Consider the following 26256-nt stretch of genomic DNA (forward strand, 5'->3'; position numbering starts at 1 on the left):
TAGGGACGACATGATAATGTCTAAATTCTGTATCTCAGGCTATATGACGCTAACAGTAATGGAAGAAAAATATCAATGTCAAAATATCATCGTTTCCCAAACGTAATGTAAAAGCATCACTGTGAATACAGTATATCCTTGTCAGGGTTTAGGAATAAGGTACCTGTGTGTTTCCTAATGGCCAATCATGGCAATGAAGGTCAATTATGTCCTGAATTAGATTTAATGGTATACCTTCCTAAGGAAAATATACATATTAAAGGTTCAAAAGACACACCTTACAGGATACCCTCTGATTTGGGCACTCGTGATTAGGAGTTTCAAAATCCAACTATATATGAGAATTCATTTATATATTTTCAGTAAGAGCTTCTTCCTGGTCAGGGTCATGGTGGATCTTGGGAACACTGGCTATAAGGCAGGAATACACCCTGGACGGGATCCCAGCCCATCGCATTCACACAAAGACCAGTCCATCTGGTTGCATGTTTTTTGAGTTGTAGGAGGAAAGACAACATGGAGGAAGCCCACGCAGAAGCAGGAAGAACATGCACACTCCACACAGACTAACCCTAGGGTTGAGAAATTTCCCCATTGTGGGACAAATAAAGGTATATCTTATCTAGGATCGGAGCCATAGGATCGGATAGGGAATAGACACGGTTCATTAATAGAATAGGAAAAGGAACGCAGCCAAATTCAGACAGCAGAACATGGTCCAGCAGTAAATACACTAAACACATCTCTAAATGCTATAACACAGGATGGCACAGAAGAAATATAAAGTCTCAGTAATATATGCAGTATGATATATAACCCATAGAGAATAACCCATTTTTGGGCTGCACACATTTTGCATGACAGGAAGTTAAGCCATGAGGTTTAATGCATGTGGTTTTAGAGCCTGTGCAAAATGCAAATGCATGGTTTGGTTGCTACTTCAAACTATCTGGGCAAGAGTGAATAAATGCTTGACTTGACATTGTGACAAAAGGCATGATCATGTTTAATGATCAGATGTCTACGAATCATCATTATTTCGTAATGTCACATAAGGATGACAGTAACATATGATCATGTGTAAGATAGATAAATGCAGTCAACCTCAAAGAAGTTGAAATAATCACTGGCTTAGACTGACACTGAAGGAGAGTATGCAGATGAACTGTGTTTAAATGCAATAGAGTGGGCTGGCGCTCTGAGTCATTATTCTTAAAGCTTCAAATCGCTGTTGTCTCTGTAATAAAGCAGGCTGCTGTATCACTTAAGACACACAACAAAGTGAGTAATATGAGGATTGTGTGTCATGAGTGCAGGGTCTGGAGGCTGGAACACCTTGTTGATGTAGCTGTATATCAGAACACACAACACATTAAATGTTGAAGTTGATGGCTTACAACAGCAGAAGATCACATCTGCTTCTACCAGGGTCAGCCATGTACACAGACTCACACAAACTGGACAGCTGAAGACCAGGTAAATTATTTTCTAATCTACAGCTGTCCGGTATCGATGAGCCTGTATTTATGATTGACTTTTCTTGGCTAACAGGAGTTGAAACCAATGTGGATTATTTTTCTGTTGTAGCTCATCCACTACAACATTTGATGTGTTGGACATTCTGAGATTCTTTTCTGCTCATCATGCTTGTAAAGAGTGATTACTTGAGTTGCTATATCCTTCCTGGCAGCCAGAACAAATCTGCCCATTTTTCTCTGCTCTCTTTTATCAACAATGGATTTTCACCCACAGAACTGTCACTCACTCAGTGTTTTTGTTTTTCACACAGTCCTTTGTAAAGTCTAGACTGTTGTGTGTAGATCAGCAGTTATTTTTTACACTTTTACACTTTTTCTTCATTCTAATATGTGAGCATCAACTGAAGCTCTTGAGCTGGGTCTGCATGATTATTTACATTGTGCTGCTGCCACATGATTGGCTAATTAGATAACTACATCAGTGTGTAGGTGTACAGGTGTTCCTAATAAAGTGGATGGTGAGCGTGTGTTAGTACTGTTAGTACTAGTTTATACTGTTCATTTCTGCCATTTTAGGTGACGCTTCCTGGCTAGAATTGAATTTTTCTGTTATATTTATTGCATTTGGCAGAACCTTTTGCCCAGCATGACTCATGCCTGAGCTACCCTACAAGATTTATTCAGTCCTACCCTATGTTGGAAGTTATATTGTCCTGGGTTACAGTATCCCTCCTACAAGATTTGCCCAGAATAAAACAACACACACTGAAATCATGTTTATAAACCACTGATCACTCCTGGAATATCTAAGATCTCACTAAATTTCTCATGAAAGAATGTCACCGCACACAAGACTTACTACAGTCCAGATTGCATGTCACTGGTTATCAGTCCTTTATAAAGCCCAGGAATTTTTCACCACATTATTGAATGCTGATGTGTATAAAGATCATTCATTCATCTTCAGTCACTGCTTTATCCTCTTCAGCTTCTTCCTGGATCTGAGACTATACTGGAAACACTGGGCATTTCATCCATATATACCTGGATGAAGTATCAGTTTTTCACAAGACACTATGCAAAAACACTTTTACACTTTTATTCACACTACACTGAAGAGCAACTTAGCCTAGTCAGTCCACCTTCTGGCGTGCTTTAGGGAGGTGGGAGGAAACCAGTATGAGCAGGGGAAAACAAAACAGACTCCATACAACCAATATCACAAGCTCAGCAGCAGCAGTGAGTGATTCCCAAGTGAATGAAGCGCATCATGATGGACGAGGAACATCCAGAGAGTCAATCAGAATCAGCAGGAGTAACATGACACACACCAGACTAAGAGAAAGAAAGAGAGAAAGAGAAATAACACAATGTTCTTCTTTTATAGTTCTGAACACACTGTGTTACAGGCATGTCGAGCTAACTGTGCCTCCCCCTCGAAATATTGAACAGGTTCAATATTTTACATTTGGGTAGCCATAGCTGGACTGTGAGTAGATCAGAGGGCTTAACATAGACTTTACTTCAAAGATATTAATTAAAAACCGACCAAAAATCGAGCCACATTTGCACTCTGCTTAAAAAACCTACCAAGATACCCTCAAGGGCATTACAGGACTACTTGGATGCCTACAACTGCTTCTGCTAGTGCAAATTGGCAGCAGTCTAAACATAGCAACAAGCAACAGCACTGCCAAGAGTTATTGATGATTCTGTTTATTTCACCATAAAAAATGACTTCAGTACAAAAAAATATTAGTTAATCTCAAAGGTTAAAAAACAAAATCTTCCCTTTCATCTTTCCGTATTAAAGATGTTTTTCTATGGAAGTAAAGACGTCTCTAATTGTCTATGCGTCGGTCAATGTGAAAGACAGATGAGGATGAGACACAAAGAGAGAGCAGAGCTAATGAATGGAAACACTTTAATACCACCCTAGAACACAGCAGATGAAAGAGCAACCACTTAGCTTCGGCCTGGTGCTATTAAAGGCACTGGCATCATGATGATGAGATGAGTGTGAATATTAGTCGGGCTAGCATCAGAAAATGGCCTGGTTAATTTATGGACGTGTTTGCTTAATAACTATTGAACTTGTAACTCTGACTGTGTAACAGTGCACATAAATCAATGTCAGTTAACTCTTTACATGCTAATGTGTCTGCATGATCAGTTTCACTTACTTTTATCTGTAGCATATTGTAAGAATTTCTTTTTTTACTCTGAGTTTATATTATCTGCAGTTTAGTGTAAAATGACACTTTAAGGGGAAGTTGCAATAATTACTGTCACGTGTAGCACTATTTATCCAGTTCATCTAAGAGTTTATTGAGATCGTTGTGGCCAAAAGTGCTTAATTTTTTGCAGCTTTTTTTTGTTTAATTTGCAATGGAATTGTGTGCTTCTTTGCTACTTGAATTGCCTTGAATGTAAGCACAGACTCACATTTAATTCCTTTCTATTGCAGCTGTACTCATGTTTAATGCTCATGAATTGAAGAGGGCTTTATCTGAATGCACATTATGATGAAGTCACAGCGAATCTTGGCCCAAGTCTGCAGAAGCGCCACTATAATTTAGAAAAATTACAAGCTCCTCTGAATATTACATCAATTTCTGCCTCGTAAAATCACAAAATCATGGGGAGACTTAATCGTTTCTAAACATCTTGCAGTCCGTGGCCCGTAGTATTGAAATTATTCTATAATCTGTTATATTGGCTTGAGTATGTCTTATATCTAGGTGCGCACATGTTAATAACACACACTTTGGTAAGGATTTTATTCTGGTTTACATATCTACTTAGCAACAATCATTGGCTAGCTTGCAAACACTCACTTTTCATTACCTAATATAGATGTTAGTCAGACATTTTCTTGCTTATTAGGGCATGGTTTCATTTACATGATATTATGATATAATAATTAACCTGATATTATAGCACGTTAACAAATATGGCTAGCTACAAAAAATAAGCATGCACATCTTTCTAGATTTCAAGAGTCTATATGACTTTTATTACTATACTAAGTATTCATATTTAGATCTATATCTAAATAGTGCAAATAAACTGTTTTGTGCTTGTATTGAGAAAAAAATTACATTTGTGAGAAACAGCTAAAATAAAAGTAAAGTAGAAATGTTGAGCTATTTCTGTTCAGTCAGTTGTGTGTTTTGTAGGATAGACATTTCTCTCCCAGGTGATAAAAAAACAATTCTCACTGGAGGGATTTATGAAGCATCCCCAAAAACCCATTTCAGATTTTATTACCCCTTTACTCTTCTGAGAATGCTTTCCAGCAGATTTTGGATTTGCTTATTGTGCCACTAGAGCATTATTGAGGTCAGGCACTTACTGTATGTTGGGTGAGGAGGACTGGGGTGCAGTCGGTGTCCTAGTTCATCCCAGATGTGTTTATTGTGGTTGAGTCAGAGTCTCTGTGCAGGATACTCAAGTACTTCCACTCGAACCTTAACACACCATGTCTTAAAGGAGCTCGCTTTGTGCACAGAAGCACTGTTATGCTGGAACAGATTTAGACAGTTTAGTTCCATTGAATGGAAATCTAAATACTACGGCATACAAAGACATGCTATACAATTGTGTGGCAACAGTTTGGAAAGAGCCAGATATGTCTGTGATGGTCAGTTTTCCAGAAACCTTCGGCTATGCTGTGTATATATCGCACCTCTGTCAGTATACCATCTTTGTCAGACAGCACTAAAAAATTTAAAAAATGAGAGCATGGATGGGAGAGCAGCTTTAAATTATGTATACATGCTGTATTAATTTATTTCTCTTGTTATTGAGATAAGACTTTTAGCCAAGTATTTTGTGCTGTAGAGGTTAAATAGCCGGGCCTGATTTCATGATATGGTTTTGAACCCTACAGACCTCCTGGCCCAGATATCTTGTTTGTGAAGATGAAGCACATAAACCTGATGCTGATTTATTCCACCTGGACTGATCTATTCCTCTGCCCTGCTCATGTGTTTGATCACACACTGACCCTGCAGGTGTGGCTGTAGATAAATGGTGTACCCTTCCATTGCACTGAACCCAGACCTCTGTTAGTTATCGTGAATGGAAAATTGGCCATCTGCTGATTTTTTTTTAGGGGCTTTGCTTCCAGTGGACAAGTGGCACCATGCCTTGACCATATAGTACCATGCTGTCAGTGCCCTTGGCACTTTAACATGATTTTTATCTCATCACACTGCTCTCAGTGTTCACTCGTTAGATCGTGTTATTGTCACTGACTATACAGCGAATATTATTTATTTGTATAATACATCTAGATTTTTATTTTTTTTTAGATGTGTAGGGCTATGTTGAAAAACTCAGTGCACTGATGCACTTCAAAGCACTTCGAAGCACAGAAGGTCATCATGCTGGATGATCCAGACCTTTCACTGTTAACTCACTGTTGTTCTGTGCAGCTACAGGAACACAGCCAACTACAGCAGGGCTTCAGAAACCATCATCACAGGGCCAGGGAGTGACACAGAGTAGAATCAACATTTGTATACATTATATATTACACATTGTAATGGAAGCAATTGAGAGCTCCAGTCTGTAGTCCTGGTTCATAAACGCTTATGGTTAATTTATATGGTGTCTTTTAAAGCTTTTGTGTTTAACCTGAGATAATAATCAGAAATTCAACAAATTGTATGCTTTAATAAACAAAGGCATTGTCAGTGTATCAGATGGCTAGTAGGATAAGGTAAATAATAATGTCACATGTCAGTGTGTACACATCATTATGTCAATACAATAACGATGCTTTAGACTACAGGATAAACACCATCATTATGAAAGCATTGAATATGAAACAACTCATCCGTATCTCTTATTGGACCTCTATATGACCTCTATATAGTCTAATTTCAACCTGTATATTTTTTTTTTGGAACTGTCACGGTGTAGAGCATTTCTTTTAGTTATAATATAGATCATTAACATTAAACTGCACCGTAATAGATCAAATAAAATGATCACAAAATTGCCATCATGATTATTTATCACAATTCTGACTTAAATTACACAACAGTGCAACAGTGTTATTGTTTTAAATAACTAGAGATTTAAGTTTCTGTACATTATGCATGGGCCTTATATTTCACCAAATTTTAAAGGCATTTTAGAAAAACCTTACTCCATAATATTATAGTTGATTATGTTGAATTATGATAAAATATGATCACAGCCCTAAGCCCTTAATCTGCTCCACTTATTTTCTGCAACTATATATACAGTTGAGGCCAAAATTATTAGCCCCCTTATGAAATTAGACAAAACTCTTGATTTCTCCATGGAAATGACCATTAACAACAAGTGTTTTATAGTGTATTTGTTTCCAAAATAACAAAGACAAAATCTCCACTAAGTTTGATTAGGATATTTAATTGAAATAGTGAGTTGAAACAAGAAAGGGCAAAAATGAAATGTCCAAAATTATTAGCCCCCGGTCATTAATAGTCAATAGTGAACCCTTTCTGAGCCACAACTGACAACAACCTCTTAGAGTAGTTCTTTACTAGGTTGGCACAGGTTTCCTGAGGGATTTTAGCCCATTCTTCCATTGCAAATTGCTCCAGCTGGTCCAAATTACATGGCTTCCGAGCATGGACATTGACTTTGAGCACTCACCACAAATTCTCAATAGGATTGAGGTCTGGGCTCTGTGCGGGCCACTCCAGGACCTTGGTTTTGGTATCCTTCAGGAACTGTTGGACCAATTTCGATGTATGCTTTGGGTCATTGTCTTGTTGGAAGACCCAGCGTTGACCTAAGGCTAGACTACGAGCAGATTTCTGCATATTATCCCTCAAAATGTCAACATAATTTTCTTTTTTCATGATGCCATGCACCCGAACAAGGCTCCCTGTGCCTGAAGCTGCAAAACAGCCCCACAGCATGATGCTGCCACCACCATGTTTAACAGTGGGAACTGTGTTCTTAGAGTTGAAGGCCTCACCCTTTCTTCACCAAACATAAGCAACATCCATGTGCCCAAACAGTTCCAGTTTAGTCTCATCAGACCAAAGCACAGACTCCCAAAACTCATCTTTACCTTTCAAATGTTCACGGGCAAACCTCAGTCTAGCTGTGATGTGCCGCTGTTTGAGTAAAGGGGTTCTTCTGGGACGATGGCCCTGAAGCCCACCACGATGAAGAGCCCTCACAACTGTGTTCCTTGAAACATCAACTCCAGAAGAGGCCAGGTCAGCAACAATCATCTTGGCAGATGTCTGGGGCATCTTGCTGATATCTCTGACTATTTTCCTCTCCAGGGTTCTTGAAATCTTGCGCTTACGACCACGCCCAGGTTTGTTTCTTACAGAATTTGTCTCCTTGTACTTGGCAATGATGCAACGTACGGCGGTTCTAGACACTGTGAAACGCTTGGAAATGGCAGTATAGCCTTCCCCCTTATCATGAGTCTCCACTATCTTCTTTCTGAGCTCAAGACTGATTTCCTTTGTCTTTGGCATGGTGAGTAAAAATAGTCTCTCCCAATAATGTGTTCAAGTGCCCTGTTCCTTGGAGTCCTTTAATGCTGATTGAATGCCCAGGTGTTGTTAGGAAGCCAATTGACTGCACAGGTGTGGTTTGAAAACTGATTGATTAATTTGGTGTGTTTTGAAAGCTGATTGATTAATTGGGTGTGTTTTGAAAGCAAATATTCACAAGGGGCTAATATTTTTGACCACCCCATTTTCACTATATTTGATTATAAAGCAAGCCTATAAATGTATTTTATATTTCAAAATGTACCAAAAGCTACGAAATAGCACTGGCGAATGTTTGATTATATCAAGTTTTATCAATGCTACAAAAATTGGAAAGATCTTTAGGAAAATGTTCCAAAATTCCTGGGGGGCTAATAATTTTGGCCTCAACTGTAACTGCACGAATCATTTGCTTATTCTTACTATGTAAAACACAAAAAATACATCAGGCTCTATGGGTCGACTATTTCCGTGACATTAAAAACAAACATTTGGAAGCCTTTAACTGTAAACATACAGTGAAACTGAAAGACAATAAGGATCTTAGGGCAGGATTATTGGATATTAGATAAACTGTCACTTCTACTCGTCTTAAAGAAACCTGTGAATGTGATTGTTGACTGTCTCCAGACATTCACTATATTTTTAAAAGTTTCAATTCATGCTCAACTCAACATGCTGATTAGTGTTCATAAAAGATCCAGTGAATTAGATAAGCTCTGTAAACGGTACACTGGTCTTTATGTTCTGGTCTTTATGTGTGCTTGTGCATGCTGATATATAGACGCAGTCCAGGTGGAATAGTAGATATATTACTACGTTAAGGCTTTTATACAGTGTGTATTGTATGCATAATGCTTAAGGGCAAACATGGAACAGCAGATGAGTAGCGCACACAGTAGTCATGTAAGAGCCTTTCAATGGTTGAGGCTATGGTGTAGGGCATAATTGATGGAGCAACAGATGCAGAACTGGATCTTATTTCAGTAGTAGACAATGACAACTCAAACCAGATCCTATTTTTAGTAGGTGTCTAGTAGGCTGCTATTATCATCTGCTAAGGTGTTGAATTTGTTTGTTTGTTCCACAGTGGAGGCGGATTCATTTACTATATACATTATATAAAGACCATTATGCAAGTTAGGCTCACTGTTAGATTCACAGTGGCCATGAAATCTGATTTGTTTGCTGGCTAATTTATATTTTGTCTGTTTGTGTATTTGAAAATGTATGTATGATATAAAAGTTGTTTTTTTTTATTTTTGCACATTTAGTTAATCTCTTCAAGGATTCTTACTTTAATTGAAATATTTAAATTCTACACAGTATGACATGAGGTGGTATTTTAAAAAAAATAAAAATATAATAAAAAAACCTAACAAATAGAATAATGATACAAATGGAATTTAGCTATGAATAAAACAAACAAACGAACAAACAAAAATCTACACATTTGGAGAAATGTAAGCCAGTAATGTGCAAGGTGAAGACAATTCTAAACAATCCAAGGTCTAAACAACTCAAAAATGTTATTCTGGTTGTTAAATAAAAAAAATCCATATCAAGTATAGCAAGTTGGAGTAAGTAGTGTAGTGAAGATAAATATAGCAAATGTTGTTCATTACAACATCGGACTAAAATATAAGTAATGTGGTTTAATGGCAGTATACACAGTCATTTTTTAACTGAAATAGTATTCTAGTTTAAAGCTTCCAAGAGGCACAAGAAGAAAGTGATTGTCCTGTTGTCCAAAGATTATGAGTTGAAATCCAGTAAACACCACAACCATTTGTGGCATCTGTGAGCTCATGCATGCCAAACGGGATGGATAGACTTTCTTCTCTCGTGTGATGCAGCATGAGCAGCAGTTCAGAAATAAAATAGTGGCAGGTTTCATTCATTGGTGGAAGCACATGACAGGATGATAGCTGGATGATAGCTGTGGTATGATAGGGAAGAGTTAGTCTTGCGTGGCCAGACCTTCAGATTGATGGTAGAAGGTCTGGACTCCATGGCAGGTTTAATTTTCCAAGGACCGCCCAAGAAGGCATCCGACTGACACGTAAAGCAACCAGTCACAGTTTATCTTGTTCAGCATCAAAATGTAAAATTGTTATCCCTACAAAAACAGACCAGCATGCAGCCATAAATCGTTCATTAAAGAAAGTCATAGATTGTTCATTAAAAAGAAGAGAGGCTATAATGTGGCTTTTGTGGGTTTTAGATTACAAGTGAAAAAGAACCTAAAGGGTGTCTATACAAGTGGGGGCACAGACCTCTTTGAGACACTTGACATGACATAAAGAAATCCACAGGTTACATTAAGAGTGATGTAAGCTATGTAGTTGTAGCCATAGAAGGACTAAGGCCTGGTTTGTACCTATGGTTTATGGTAGCAGCAAGACATTTGGCATTGTTTACATACTCACACTGATGTACATCATGAAGAAGAAACCCAACATCCACTAAATGGCATGTCAGGGAAATAACATCTTTGTCCATTAGGTTTTCAATTCAAACTGTTTAGCAATTTCAAGCATCATTGATCACAGGAGCTCTGTTCTTCTTTAAACTTTTATGGCATCATTGTGAGTGTTTTCAAAAACTATGACCATTATTTAAAAGTATATATAGTTGAAAGAAAGTGGTGTCCAGATGGGAAGGAATTCCTAATAAATAGTAATATAAGATCCCTTCTCTGATACCGGCACCTGCTCCTATGTGTGAGCAGTATGATGGAAGGCTGGAGGGAATGGTGGGTTAAACCAGTGACAAAAAAACATGAGTGTAAGTAGCACTAGATCTAGACATAAAATATGAAATATATCTTCTAGATAAAGATATATCTAATAGTATAATATATCGTCTAGATCTAGTTCCTCTAAACTGACATCAGCTTTATTTTGTGCTACCAGCCAAGGTTATGGAATGAATTACACATGGCAGTTTAATTCCAGTCTCTAGAGTCAGTTCAGTTTTGACTCCAGGCACCATGTCCTGGTCCTGCCATATGCAGCAGCTGTTGATCTCCTGTACTATACAACGACATAACCATTAATCTTAGAAGAGCCCGTAACAAGCACAGAATAATGGTGGGTAAATATCAGATTAAAAATGAAAAGAAATAAAAACATGCACTTGGAGGGATTGCCATTTTTTTCTAGCTAGAAAAAGGCCTTTAAGGAAGGAAAGTGTGGGAAAGGAACAGCATCAGTGCTTCAGTGCCATGGATTCACTGAAGGGTTTAGATTTGCCAGAGGGGCTTAAAGTGAGTCACTGCAACACACAGATGACGTTATTCATGGGAACATCCAGATCCTAGTGCTCTTGATGATGATCCCAAAGTGGTCTTCAGTCAGTATGTTAGCTTTAGGTCATAAGCTTTTATTTCATTAGACTTTTATGTAATTTTGGCCTAAACAGTAAGTTATAATAATACATTTTACAAGCCAGTAGTATTATGAATACCTCAGTTGCTTTGTTGGTACTTCATTTAAACTTTGCATAGTGCAGATGTTTTCCTTTCCATCATGGAACATGTGGGTTTCAGTTTTACAAACCACTTTTAAAGAAATTCAAATCCTCTCTAATCAAAACCAAAAAACAAACAAGGTAGTATTAGATAATGTTAAAGGTTACACATGAACGCTTGTGCTATGTTGTATTTGTGACATACTGTAATACAATGACTATTGTGTGTTCAATTCCAATGTCAGGTCCCACACAGAAAATGCCGGCCACTGCCACAGCCATGGATTTCTTCCAGCTCTTCGTACCTGACAATGTTATTCAGAACATGGTGACTCAGACCAACATGTATGCTAAGAAGTTCCAGGAACGCTTTGGCAGTGACGAAGGCTGGACCAATGTGACGCCGGCTGAGATGAAAGCCTTCCTGGGCTTTGTGATCTCCACCAGTGTTCACCGCTGTGAATCTGTCCTGAGCATCTGGAGCAGTGGCTTCTTCAGCAACCGCAGCATAGCACTCAAAATGAGCCAGGCACGCTTCGAGAAGATCCTTAAATACTTCCATATCGTGGCCTTCCGTTCAAGTCAAGGTGGTAACCAGGGCCTTTACAAGATCCAGCCCTTCCTGGATTCACTGCAGCAGAGCTTCGGCTGTGCCTTCCGGCCCTCACAAACACAGGTAGAGAAGCATGCTAATATTACACCTTTTATTGACTACACAGTGTCCAGCTGCTTTAGCTAAAATGACAGCTCTATACAATAAATGGGAAAACTTAACTAACATGACTTAATGCATTACTTAAAATTCAGGAACTTCAGCATTAATTAAGGAATAAAATATGAAAGGGTTGTAGTTATAAGCAAAGACAAACTATTGCCCTAAAGTGTATTATCTAATATATGATCTGGTAACATCAACTGATGAATGATCAGTAAATAATTGATTTAGTTAAGGGAAAGAATTTCTTTGTTCAAATAATGTTTTGTTCTCCGTTCTATGGCCTGATAGGAAAGCCCTATTCTAACTGCATTTAAATTATTTATTATTATTATTATTATTATTATTATTATTATTCTTTACTAAATAGTCAAATTGTGAGAGAAGTATGCTGAAGAAGCTTTAGAAAGCTAGAAGTAGAAAAAAATGTATATCTTGCCAGAGTTGCTCCAAGTGAGTTAATGGTTTGTTTTTTCCCCAACCACAGTGCTTCTTTTCCATTAGAGGATCTAGTACAGTACTGTTTTTTCTTTTTCCAGAGAATGTTTGTTCATAACGCACATTAAGTAATGGGATTTATTTTCCCAGTGCATAATGAATTAAACAGCAAACAAATGTACAGATTTTTATCTAAAAAAAACCCCCTCAAAAAGTAGTTATATGTTAGCTGTATGGCAAGCTTCAAATGTTTTAGATTTGTAACCCTCTAATGAGATCCATGCAGCTGTACTTTTGTATATAATGAGCCACTGAACTGACATAAGCTAGTTTCAGACATTACCGTGGGACACCACAAATTTCCACCAAATCTTGGCTGTATTAAAATCGTCAGAAACTAGGACAGTCAAGGCGGCTGAGCGGTTCTGTGCCAGCAGGAAGTGGGTTGAGAATTTAAGGCGAAATGTTGGCCTTCCAGCTGTAATTAGAATCAGTGCAGGCATGCCACCTGTCAAGCTCTCTCCTTTTTAACTTATCTGACTCTCCCTGTGGTTTAGAGGCCATGCTCAGAGTCACATTTTTTAGTTTTACTGAGTCTCAAGGAGTGTTCCTGACAATGATTTATGGTGATAATTGAGCTCCCTGTAATGGATTATGTGGGTGGTGTCTGTGGAGACTGCCATCCCATTTAAACATGCCAAGGATCTCTGAAAGTACCACTTCCACTAATTAATGCTTGGAGCCATTATCATCTGAAGAACACATTTTTACAGTTGTACATTTATATTTAGTCTTTAAGCCACCACAGGACACAGCGGCCAATTCAGGAGGTGTGTGAGGTGCTTGCCCAGCCTTTCAGAAATAAGCGTCAGAAATCTTTTCAGAAATGTCATTTTATGGAGACACAACACGAACCCTGCTTCTCACAGCGTGTAAGAGAAAGTGAAAGACTACAGAGAAAGGAGCTTTCACACAGGTTCAATGCACATTGGAGGGAAGATGACCCAGTTGTCAGAGCTAAAGTTTGAATGTGCACCGAAGTGGTGATTGTACTTTTACATGTGAAGGGTTTGACACATTTCTTATTCCATTACTACAGTTTTCATTCCTTTTTGTTTTCCAGGAGTTTCATTTGTACATGAAGTAGCAGAAGTAAATATGTTACTCTAGGACACTTCTGATCTTTTGGTAAAAACATCTTTATGATTTGTTTAATCCTTGAACCCAGCTGCAATTCACACCGAGAAATATGAAGCCCTGCCTCCCAGTACCAACTAGCTAGCTAATTTACCATCAAATGTTCCTAGGCTAGTTCCAACAATATATACTCCAAAACTACAACTGTTAAACACTCAATATACAGATGTGCCAGAAGAGTTTAGTAAATTGATCATGCAACAATGGCTCAGAAAGTCTAGTTGAGTTTGGACTTTTGTAGATCATGTACAGGTTAAGCTGATAGGCTTCAGAATCTGACTGACCTGCAATGCTAATGTCATGCTACAATGTTTATCGCAATGTTAGCTCTAAACATTCAAAATACTGACTCTATTACTGATCTAGATCGAGAGATGTAATTTGGATAGCTAGGTGGCACACAATTAGCAAACAAAAGATATTGAATCAAATGTTTTTCCAGTTTGTAACATTAATTGTTGCATTACCTGTTTAAAGGTAGTTTAGTAACTTCATCCTCTTTTGAAGGATTCTACACTCCATAAGCTCCTTTCAGATTTACTTATATCATTACTTTTGGTTTCATGACTTTTTTTGGCAATATTTTTTATTAATATTATTATTATTCTATTATATTATTTATTTACACCGAACTGCACCAAGTTTGTTGAGTGAAGCGCATTGAGGAGTGTGTCGATGACATGTCTGATACTGTAAGTAGGGTGCAAAGAGACCTGTGTTTTTTTTTTCAGGTTCGTTTGTCTACACGCTTAGATATCTGTAAAGCCTGTCCACTCAGCAGCTGTCTTTATGGCTCTCATGGGAAGATATTCTTTAATCCGTGGACAGATTTAAAATCTGACAAAAATGACATGAAACACACACAAAATACAGATTTTGTCCTTTACTAATGAACAAATCATCTGTGCATCTATCTGTGTTGACCTCTGTATAAGAATCTGATAGGATATGTGTTTTCTTACAGCATCTTTATCATCGAGGCGATTGATTCTTTTTACCGGCGAGGCAGAATTTATGTAATGTTGTGTGTTACACATTGCACCGTTTATATCTTGTGCATTGTCCTGGCTCTACTCTAACCATTTCTGGTCAAGACGAAACACTGCAGTGAATTGTTCCTATAAGGCTGAGCAATAACTCATTTTTTCCGATTAACAAATGGACTGAGCTGACAGTGAATAAATCACTGCCAGTTGGGCCAATTCATTTAGCACTTCACATGAATCCAAACATGCTGCACTCTCCAATCTTGGCACAACAAAAATATTTAACAGTTCACAACTAAACTGGATAAAGATGGATAAAGAGTGTACAGGAATCATTTCTACCACTTAACATCGTGGTGTGCAAAACATTTCCGATCCCCAAGTTTAAAGTGCTATTATGTTTAGAAGCAGTATGGTGATTTTTTAAAACCAAGCCAAATCAGATTCATATGAACTGAGCCTGACCTGAACATCAGAGCCTGACCTCATTATTATCTATTATCTTATCTTATTATATTAATAATGAGCCTGACCTCATTATTATTATATTATTATATATAAATTCCCACAGCCACACACCATATGGAACACTAAATCTGGAGTGGGGTGTTCAGAAAGCACATGGGTGTGACGGGTAGATGTCTACATAGTTTTCTCCATATAATGTATTTAAGCTTACAGTGAAGATGTGTGGGAGTATTATTTCGAATTATAAATCCAAAAAAACGATTTGAATTGTATTTTTTGATGCCAAATTGGCTGATGATTTTATTGCAACCGATAAATTTGTATTCTCAGCTTCTTAGTTGCGTTTTATGGTGTTTCTCTACATTAAGACGATGAATCACGAGGTTTATGATATTAAACCACTGTATAATCACTTCTGTCTGAGCTGATCTGAGGCTGAACTGAGTCATTTGTTCTAAAAGAGCAGATGTGTGGATAATTTCATCTTCTCTCAATCCCGGGTTTGTCTGGGTTTTTTTTTCAGTCTTGAGATTTTACACCACACTCGTTACTTACATGTTCCAGTTAAACAGCTGTGAGATAGATGAGTCAAGCTAACTGCCTGTCTTAGTTTTATATTATCCTCCACTGGTGTCACCAAGGTCCCTGGTGTCACGCAGTCGAGAGACACAACCTCAAACACTCATCTGTCATGAGTAAATGAACCACCATCTGCTCACTGGCATTTTTTTCACTTCTATGGCAATATTGCCTTGGCAGCGCAGGCTGTGCCAGCTTGTCCTTGAAGACTTCCAAGGCAGGGCACAAAGCCAGCTCATCATCTCATCTACTATATATGAACAGCTGCTCAGACACAAAGGGGAATCAGTGAGTCAGCACACATGCACTTGTGACTCCTACTGATTCACTCTGTAGTTTAATAAAACACTAACCTACTGCTTAGTTTCAGTTAAGGACAGAAATTGCACCAAAACTGCACACTGATGATGATTGTGCCCATCAACCAGTTGAAAATAAATTCAGTAAAGTTCAGCTTTCAGCTCTCAGCGTGACCATGTGCTGTACCTTAGGTTCTGCATGAACCCCTGATTGATGAGGACCCTGTGTTCATCACCACATGCACAGAGAGGGAGCTACGCAAGAGGAAGAAGAGGAAGTTCAGCCTGTGGGTACGACAGTGCAGCTCCACTGGATTTATCTGTCAGGTTAGTCAGATTCAATCTCTTATAGCTGTAATGTATTGTTTTACTAATTACATGCACACTACAAGAACAGACTATATGTAATAAATCATATGAATTGCACTCATGATGTAAAGACACTGCTGCATATATTCATTTATTACTGTTATCTGCACTGCAAATTAACCATTTCACTCAGCCTGTATCAGTGTGTTGAATCAAAATCTACAAAGGAAAACTACAACAAAAAACATAAAGAGAAAGAAGGTAACATGAATTCAGATAGGTTTTTCCTTTACTGAAGAATAACAAGAAAAAGAAGAAGAAGAAGAAGAAGAAACCTCTTATTTGTCACATATACATTACATTCACATATGTCGGAAACAGTGCTGGGAAGTGGTGCTGGGGTTTAAATGCAAATCCTCCGATCAAAATATTGTGAAATACTTTATTGCCTGTCTAATAAAAAATAAAACCAATAAGAATAAAAGATTAAAAATGTTTTCAAAGATACTAAGAATTATTCATTCATTCATTCATTCATCTTCTACCGCTTATCCGAACTACCTCGGGTCACGGGGAGCCTGTGCCTATCTCAGGCGTCATCGGGCATCAAGGCAGGATACACCCTGGACGGAGTGCCAACCCATCGCAGGGCACAAACACACACACACACACACTCATTCATTCACTCAAGCAATCACACACTAGGGACAATTTTCCAGAGATGCCAATCAACCTACCATGCATGTCTTTGGACTGGGGGAGGAAACCGGAGTACCCGGAGGAAACCCCCGAGGCACGGGGAGAACATGCAAACTCCACACACACAAGGTGGAGGCGGGAATCGAACCCCGACCCTGGAGGTGTGAGGCGAACATGCTAACCACTAAGCCACCGTGCCCCCCTATACTAAGAATTAAATAAATTTAAATAAAAATAGAATTTACTGTACAGATAGAAAAGGACAGAAAAATATAAAACTGAATATATAAATGCAGATCTTTAGTAGAACAGTATGACTGAATAAAGTGCAGCGGTTTACACCTGATCTTTTTTCTTCAATGCGTGAGCACCTAATAAACAGATAGGATCCTTACTTTTGATGTTGTTGATATGCAACAAGTATATTTTTAATGTTTAGTTTAATTTAACTAATTATATTTTGAACGTGTTGTTATAGAAAAAGAATTAATGGCGGTGTAGTGTGATGTGACCTGACTGTTCGAACTCAAAGTGGATTATTTTCCCATAGCAGCATGTTCCATACTGTTTTATTCTTCTTACACTCCTGCAATTTGGCGCTACAACCTTTACGTACAACATAAGATATTAATCATTTTCGATATGAAAGCATTTTTGCCTTTGAATACAGAAACCTTGTGGAACGTTGATTAATATTCCAACAGTAAAGTTAGTTCTGAGAGTGACTGTATATAATGGTTGCTCTGTACAGATTTATGTACATCTGAAGGAGGGTCCCGGTCCAGATGGACTCGACACACTGAAAAACAAACCACAGCTCCACAGTTTGGTGGCCAGGCAGCTCTGTCAGAACCTGTCTGGACGTAACGCCATCATTTTCACCGGCCCCAGCATCACCAGTCTCAGCCTGTACCAGGAGTTTGAGAATCAGGGTGAGCATTGCAACTCTCATCAACATAGTCACACGCTTTTTATTTCTTTATTGCTTCTGCTTCTAATTGTTTCTTATAATGTGCTTATTAGAATAGCTGCATAATGGGAAGTGTTCACACTAGTAACACAATCGTCGTTGAATCTCAAGTTGTCAGCAATTTCTGTTCTAATCTCATCATCATCCGGGCAGCTCGATAAGGAGATTTCTCAACTCTTAGAGTGTTCAATTAGTGCTGACATTCTGAAACTGTATTAATAGAGAGTGGTGACATTTTCATCTTGAATTTTCAGTGGAAGTATGTTTTATCATGCACATATTCGGTTTAAAGGGCTGCTAATCAAAACATATTGTCAAACCTGCTGAAAAGGAAGTTTTACTGAAGAATCTAAAGGGCAGGATAGATCCAGTTAACACGGATAATACCATGTTTCTGAATTGATCTTAACAGTCAGATCTCAACTGGACTTAGTTATATCTCCTAGTACAAAGACAGATGTTGTAGGCTGATTGGCATCTCTAAACTGTCCATAGTGTGTGAGCGGGTGTGTGATTCTGCCCTGTGATGGGTAGGCACCCTTGTTCCTGTGTAGGATAAATGGTACAAAAAATAGGTGGATTATAAGTATCAGACATTTTAGTATTCTCCGTGATTCAGTGTTAGTGACAGGATGCTAAACGGCACCTGTAAACATGTCCTGTAGTTTTATCAATGCATCTGTTGCCATGTTTTTGCATTGAACTTTTTTCTGTAAATGTTCTTTTTTAAACCCTAAAACTACTCACTGTTGCTCAATATCCTTCATCTTTTATCCTGCAAGTATAATATTAATCATGAATCTTTGTAAAAAATCTTTGTATAACGTTAACCTTTTTGTACTTTTTAGAAATATTTCTTATATTCTGTAAAGCTGCTTTGAGACAATGACCATTGTGGTTTGTTTAGATATCTACTGCTGTGGGCTGCTAAGCACCAGGAAGAGCGACTGCACCGGTCTGCCTGCGTCCATGCTGCGTAACCCTGAGGGCCCTCAGCAGCGCGGCCAGTCCCACATCAAGATGAAGGGCAATATGTCCCTCATCAGCTGGTACAACAAGGGCAACTTCCGATTTCTCTCCAATGCCTACTCACCCATCAAACGAGGTACAAATAGTGGCCCTGAGACAGCCAGAGTATGTAGGGAACTCATGAGGCTCAAAGTTTTTATGCTGGTGATGAGATGTTTCTCATCACCACCATAAAACCTGAGAATCACACCTGGGGTTTTGAGCAAGATTTTTCAGCCTTAAATTCCTGGGCTGGATTTTGTCTTTGTAATTGGCAACTAAATGGCACTGACATTGACATCAGACAGGCCTGAAATTCATGCTCATAGATGAGATTTCATGCTAACATATCTACATATGTATATACATGCCAGTTGTCTGATACTTGACTGGTAGTGAGGTTCCACAAAATGATTAGGAATCATTGGGAAATTAAGCAAGAAACATCTCAGATAACATCTCATTAAATGTTCTATAGGAAAACGTATTGTGTGGATGAAGGAGTTCAACTCTCTTTTGCGCAGCTTTCTTTGTAAACATTATACATTATATTTGTGCAACTTATATCCACAATATCCAATTAGTCTACACCCCACCCACAACCCACACAACTCTTATATCAATTGTACACTCTTCTATCCACAAGAACCTGAAAAACAAAAACCCTGCACAATGAGCTTATTAGAGGGCTATAAACTATAGAAACTGGATTAAACCGGAGCAGTTCACAATTTGCTTATGGGCTGCAGGAAAGTGTGTGTGGTTGGTCATATATCATGTTAGTCACATTTCCTCTTTCTGGGAAAATAGGTATTTCCTGGCCACAGTTATTGATTTAACTGACCAGATAATTAATTCTAAAAGTCTGGCTTTCAAGACTACAAGAGCGTCTAATTTTTTTAAAAGGAAGGTGCTTTTAGTGACTGCTGATAGTAGTAGATTAGATTATCAGATTAAATACACTGCATCCGAAGTTAAAGAAAGAGTTAATATTAGTTTAATGTAGCTGATGAGGTTTGTTTGAATAATGGGTGGAATGGGGATGAGTCATTAGCACTCATGACTCTCACAGCTCCATTGTCCTTGGCTTGTTCCTTAGATAAGGGTATTACGTGCTACATAAAATACATTATTATGTGCTGTTTTCTCTCTTTCCTCCATTATTGCTATTTTCTCCCAATGCCTAGAAAACATGGCAGTAGGTGTGTCTGCTCAGCACGGTTGAGATATTGATTATGTGAGTTGCTATATCCTTTCTGGTAGGTCAAACCAACCTTTTCAATTTCTTCTGATCGCTCTTATCAAGGTGTCTCAGCCTGCAGACCTTCTGCATGAGCACAGGATGTTTCTTTTATATACTATTTTACTGTTTTGTGTGAAAATCTCAGGAGATCAATCAATTTCTGAAATTCACAAACCCAGCCTAAATGGCACCAACAACCATGCCACGGTTAAAAGATAAGGTCACAGAGATCACAGGTTTTTCTTCATTTTCTGATGTTTAATGTGATCCTCTTGACCCGTAAAGCTCGTCACCTGTACCTGCATGTGTTTTTGCTTTGTGCTGCTGCCACATGATTGGCTGATTGGTTAACTGCATGTATGTGCAGGTGTTCCTAATAATGTGGTCATAGAGTGAGTGTATATAGCACAAAGAATAGAATTAGTCCATAAAAGTACCGCATGTCTACCGGAATTAATAAGTATTGGATTGAAAAATGTAATGTCAGTTGAAAAAACAGAGCAGTGCTCTGAATATCCGTCTAACCACCAAAACTGCAAACGTTTGCTAGTTTGAGGAAGCATTTTGTGTGTCGGGTTGTGTGCCGGTGCATTGAACAAACACCGTAGACGCTGATGGATTATGACACACAAAGCTTCATCACATTATGTTTTCTGCCAGACTTTGATTCGATGCCTTGATGAATTCTGACAGCAGTTTGACGTGCGATGCTGATGTGAATTTGCTGGTGACAGACTTGTATTAAAACCGCAGGGCTTTTTCCCCCCCCACATGCTGAGTTCCATGCATCTACACATCTGCCTGATTGGCAGGAAGTAGTAATGCTTTTCTTGTTTCCCGATTAATAGGAGCTAAGCATTGGCAGAATTTCAGTTATTCTTACACTAACCTCGTTCACCTGGATCCTGGGCTCGGCCTACAACTAGCTGTAATGATGGAAGCATCTTTTTTGGGTTATTTTTGAACACAAAGCCACAGGGGGAAAGTATTAATGACATAGCAACCAGGGAAGAACTCCAGATTGCTTCAGGCAGAGATGGTTGTTAGTGTACTAAGTGACAGTGCAGCTCAGAGATGAAAGCTCCCAGGCGTTGGAAAGACGTGATGGTTTTTATAGATCCTTCAACCCTAATACAAATCAAAGGTGAAAACAAGCATCCAGTGGATAGGATTTTTAAATCCTATACAATGAGCAATATCTGTATTTCTACTGCAATAACTAATCAACTAATCCATTCACTAACCTACTTACAAAAAGCCCCCAAACTAAATATGACCGTATTATCATATGGACGTTTAACCTCACGGCAGTTCATGTGAGTGTAGAGACTGAGCTCATGCATTTGTGCGGATGATGGAAGCCGTTCTGCTGCCCAACAGATTGTGAAGATATTTTAATAAAGATTTTGGTCATCATTATCATAAGGACTGGTCTTTATAATACTGAGATCACAGATTAGTTAATGCTCAGAATTGCCGCATGAATTAAATTCTATTTTATTTCTATACGCATTGTCACATTACATTGTTACCGAAATTCAGATGCGGCTTTAGATTCAAAATTATAAAAAGATTCAGACTCCAAAGGGATGCCATCTGACACCAGATAGCGTGATTATAAATAATTTACAGTAGAAAAGTCTTTGGGAAATCTTCAGCAAATCATATGGTGGGTTTTTTATGTTGTGATGTTCTAGTAAACTAAGAACAAGAGGTGTGTCACAGGAAATGGTCCTCCTACCAATCTACAGCACTGTGGGTCCTGATGCTTCAAAGGACACACACCTCCCCGTTATTCCTCATTACACTGCAAGACAACCGAGAGAATAAATCCAACTCCCGATCTTATTATAGCCGCACTGTATTTCCACACTGTTTATGTGACCTGGCAATATTTCAGTGTAATTATAAAGAAAGCTCTGTAATGTAACAGAAATGAGCTCATGTTTCACCCAGAGCATGGAATGATAAGTGGTTTACATCCAGTGCCATTTAGCTGCAGTCATTTAGGCATGACATAGTGTTTAATAAACCGTGATTCCATTCTGATGATCTGCAAACAAGGCTTTTAATTACACAAACACAATAACATATCAGGTCCTTTCTCTGCACAAGGGGCCGTGTGAATGTTGTTTTAATTGTCGGTTGTAGCTAAATAACTAAAATAACTAATATCTGACTTTATCTGCATCTCCATGTTACTGTAAGTAATACGTTAACATCTTCACTGATCCCAGACTGGAGAAGCAGGAGCTCTATACAGGGCATGAATAAGCAGTGTGGTGAGGGATTAATACTGAAATCACAGACATCTGGATTCAGACATCAGGTGTAACTCTGGAGACTTTCATTTCATTTACATGAGAGTTATACACGTTGGGCAGAGTTTGCCTAAATCAAAGGCACGTCTCAGCTATGTGTATTTCATGTGTGAGGTACTGTATCAGCTCACGTGAGGAGCAGAATTAAGTCCAATGCCACCATCAGACAATTTGAAGCCACCCAATACATTATGCTTAAATTCATGTTTCTACAAAATAAGATGAATACCATTATTGGCCAATCTTACACACACAGAAATGACAAAATTAAATAACGAATAATGCCGTCCCTTTAAAGTCAATAAAAACTAAGAAACAAGCAAACACCCTGTGAGGATCTCGAGCACCAAATGTGCTTACGAATAAATTTGTTACGAATGCTCGGTCAGCTTATCCTTTAATCCACAGCCACATTTTCTTTACAGGAGAGAACACTGAACAAACTATCACACTGGCTTTCTTTTTCTTTTGTTTTACATCACATGCACAGCATAACTGGTCTTGCATGATGTAAAAAATATAAAATAATCTGAATTAATGATGCGCTGGATCAAGTGTTATTTGATAAGCTGACAAATAACAGGCAAAAAATAAAAGTCACCAATTCAGGTAAACAATTTCTCATCATTAAATCCTGAGTACAGCATTTTTTGGAAGATGCTCTTCTACAGAGTAAATTATATTTTATACAACTGAGCAGTTGAGGGTTCAAGGGTTCAAGGGTGCAGCAGGTGGTGGACCTGGGATGCAAACTCCTTAAACACCTTAACCACTAGGCTAGCACATCCCCTGAGTATACCTAGACCATCTGTATTTTTTCTCTAAGGGATCAGCCAGAGCACCAATGTGGATGATCTGCAGGTCCGAGGACTGGGTTAAGAACCACTGGTTTAAACACTACCCATAGTGGTACATAGTTGAATGACCTGATTAGAAAGCTCTAAATTCTCTATATTCAGATATTTTGGTATCTATTTCATTATTGACTTTTTTTTAGCACTATAAAATTGTATTTTAATAATGTAGCTCCTTACATTTGTATAGTATTATATATTTTTAGCACAGCAGTCAGGTTATAACACAGCGGGTGTGTACAGGTTTCAGACATACGGCTGATGTATCTAGGTCTTCCTGACACTTGTGCTCTGGTTTTTAGGTGTGATCATTAAGAGGAAAAGTGGAGAAATCCAGTGTCCTCTGGCTGTGGAAGCTTTTGCCGCACACCTGAGCTACATCTGCAAATACGATGACAAGTACAGCAAGTGAGTTACGTCATACAGTATGTAAATTAGTTGTGCTCTATATATTGTGAAAAATCCTCACAAAATATGTATTTGCTAAATCAACATATTACACCAGATCAGCAATTACATCATGTTGTGGCTCTTCCTGATGAGACCCTGCTTAAGGGGAAGCTATAGAAACTATTAGACGTTTGTAATGATCAGTGTGTTATTTTCAATAAAAGCCTGTATTACATTGTAACATGGTTAAATTTTGAAGTAATGGTTCACCTAGTGCTTTAAAAATGTGAGTAAACTCAATTTGAAGGTATCCATTGTTTTAACTCACAAGTAATCAAGACAAACAATTATGTCCAGCTTAATTTTTGAGAAAGTTTGAACTTGAGATCAATATCCAAAACTAATGAGGAGGGGGCACAGTGGCTTAGTGGTTAGCACGTTCGCCTCACACCTCCAGGGTCGGGGTTCGATTCCTGCCTCCACCTTGTGTGTGTGGAGTTTGCATGTTCTCCCCGTGCCTCGGGGGTTTCCTCCGGGTACTCCGGTTTCCTCCCCTGGTCCAAAGACATGCATGGTAGGTTGATTGGCATCTCTGGAAAATTGTCCCTAGTGTGTGATTGTGTGAGTGAATGAGAGTGTGTGTGTGTGTGCCCTGCGATGGGTTGGCACTCCGTCCAGGGTGTATCCTGCCTTGATGCCCGATGACGCCTGAGATAGGCACAGGCTCCCCGTGACCCGAGGTAGTTCGGATAAGCGGTAGAAGATGAATGAATGAATGAACTTAATGAGGCAATCGATTTATAAATTAAATTTTTAATCCATACTTCCTGACCAATCAGAACTGAAAATTCAGTAGCATGTTGGTATTAAAAAGATTATTCAGCAAAATTCAATTCCATTTCTTCTGCATTCATCACACTGTATTCCTTAAAAATAGAGATAAAAATAGATAGAAAATAATAGAGATATGTATGTAAAAATATCCCAGATATATACAGTATGTAACAGCTATGGGAAAGACCAACTCTAATGAGGAGTGTATTGAATGATTTACGCAGGTACTTCATTTTCCACAAACCCAACAAGACGTGGCAGCAGGTCTTCTGGCTCACCATCAGTATCGCCATCAACAACGCATACATCCTCTACAAGATGTCTGACGCCTATCACGTTAAACGTTACAGCCGTGTTCAGTTCGGTGAGAGGCTCGTGAAGGAGCTGCTGGACTTGGATGACTGCTCACCTACAGAGTGAAGTGACCGCATACTGTCTAACACACACATACACGGCCAATCATCCATAGACAGTGACAGCTACTCTGTGGCTGATAGGCTTACGATAATGACGTTTCCACTCCTCCTATCTGCGACAAATCAAAGCCGTGCCAAGTGTATTTAAAATCCTCACACTCCACAGTCCCCACAATACACCTCCCTCCTCCTGTCCACCACAGGCCCATGTATATAATCATCCCACTGTCTGTGTGTCTTTCTGCTGCATGATGAATGTGAGTGTACCACCATGTAAATGTGTAATGATTTTTATGACGGTGTTTGTGTAGTCTGAACCCTGTGATACACTGTTTTGTGGATTTGCTCCTGTAGGTCTCGAGGACAACTTACAGCAATGACATATATATTAAAAAAAGTACACACAGCGATGAATGTTCCTAAGCGGAAATCAAAAATGAAGTGACATTTACATTCGTTGAAATGGAAGCGGCAATGTCTTCCAAAATATCGTCATTAATTTAGCTTCACTTTGCTGTTACAGTTGAGTGCAAAAGTTTGTATACCCTCATGGGATTTGTATACCCTTCCTATAACACAAGGAAGATGATTTATATGATCAGATGTAGCCCTGATTTTAATATTTTACTCCCCAGATTCTTTCTGAAATATCTCTCTTCTGTCTGCTGGAGTAATTTGACTAGACTTTGTTTATTCTTTGAATATATCTGTTAAAATATTGTCACAGCTTTTATTTAAATCAGGTCTGAAGACTGAGACGGTCATGTTGTGTCGTGAAGGTCAAAACTTATTTTAAAACTGTAGTCTGTTTATATTTAACTTATATTTTCTATACAACTTAAATGTGTAGAGCTGCCAACATTTAGAGTTAAGCCAAAGCGTTTATTTGTTTTTTCCTTTTTTTTCTGTCCATGGGAAAAATTGTGATCTCTCTGATCAGTGAGAGATGGAGGAAGTGCTTATCGCTTGGGGGGAAAAAACAAAACATCTTATCTCTTTCTCTCTCTGCCTGCTGGGATTTTCTTGTCAATAATTATGGCACCTCTGAATATATATATATATATAT

The 26256-nt window shown here is 38.4% G+C and overlaps 1 protein-coding gene across 1 annotated transcript in view; it reads left to right on the forward strand.

Annotated features, from left to right (window-relative positions):
- Positions 1-26256, forward strand: part of pgbd5 (piggyBac transposable element derived 5) — a 27006-nt gene extending 750 nt beyond the window's left edge. Inside the window, exons 2-7 of the mRNA XM_060872906.1 lie at positions 11710-12140; positions 16339-16473; positions 17906-18086; positions 19032-19229; positions 23853-23958; positions 24999-26256. Of these exons, the coding sequence (XP_060728889.1) occupies positions 11710-12140; positions 16339-16473; positions 17906-18086; positions 19032-19229; positions 23853-23958; positions 24999-25194 (1247 nt within the window). The 3' untranslated portion in view covers positions 25195-26256. The remainder of the gene's footprint in view (positions 1-11709; positions 12141-16338; positions 16474-17905; positions 18087-19031; positions 19230-23852; positions 23959-24998) is intronic.

Source organism: Tachysurus vachellii, chromosome 6 (assembly GCF_030014155.1).
Source record: "Tachysurus vachellii isolate PV-2020 chromosome 6, HZAU_Pvac_v1, whole genome shotgun sequence".
NCBI classification, from domain to species: domain Eukaryota; kingdom Metazoa; phylum Chordata; class Actinopteri; order Siluriformes; family Bagridae; genus Tachysurus; species Tachysurus vachellii.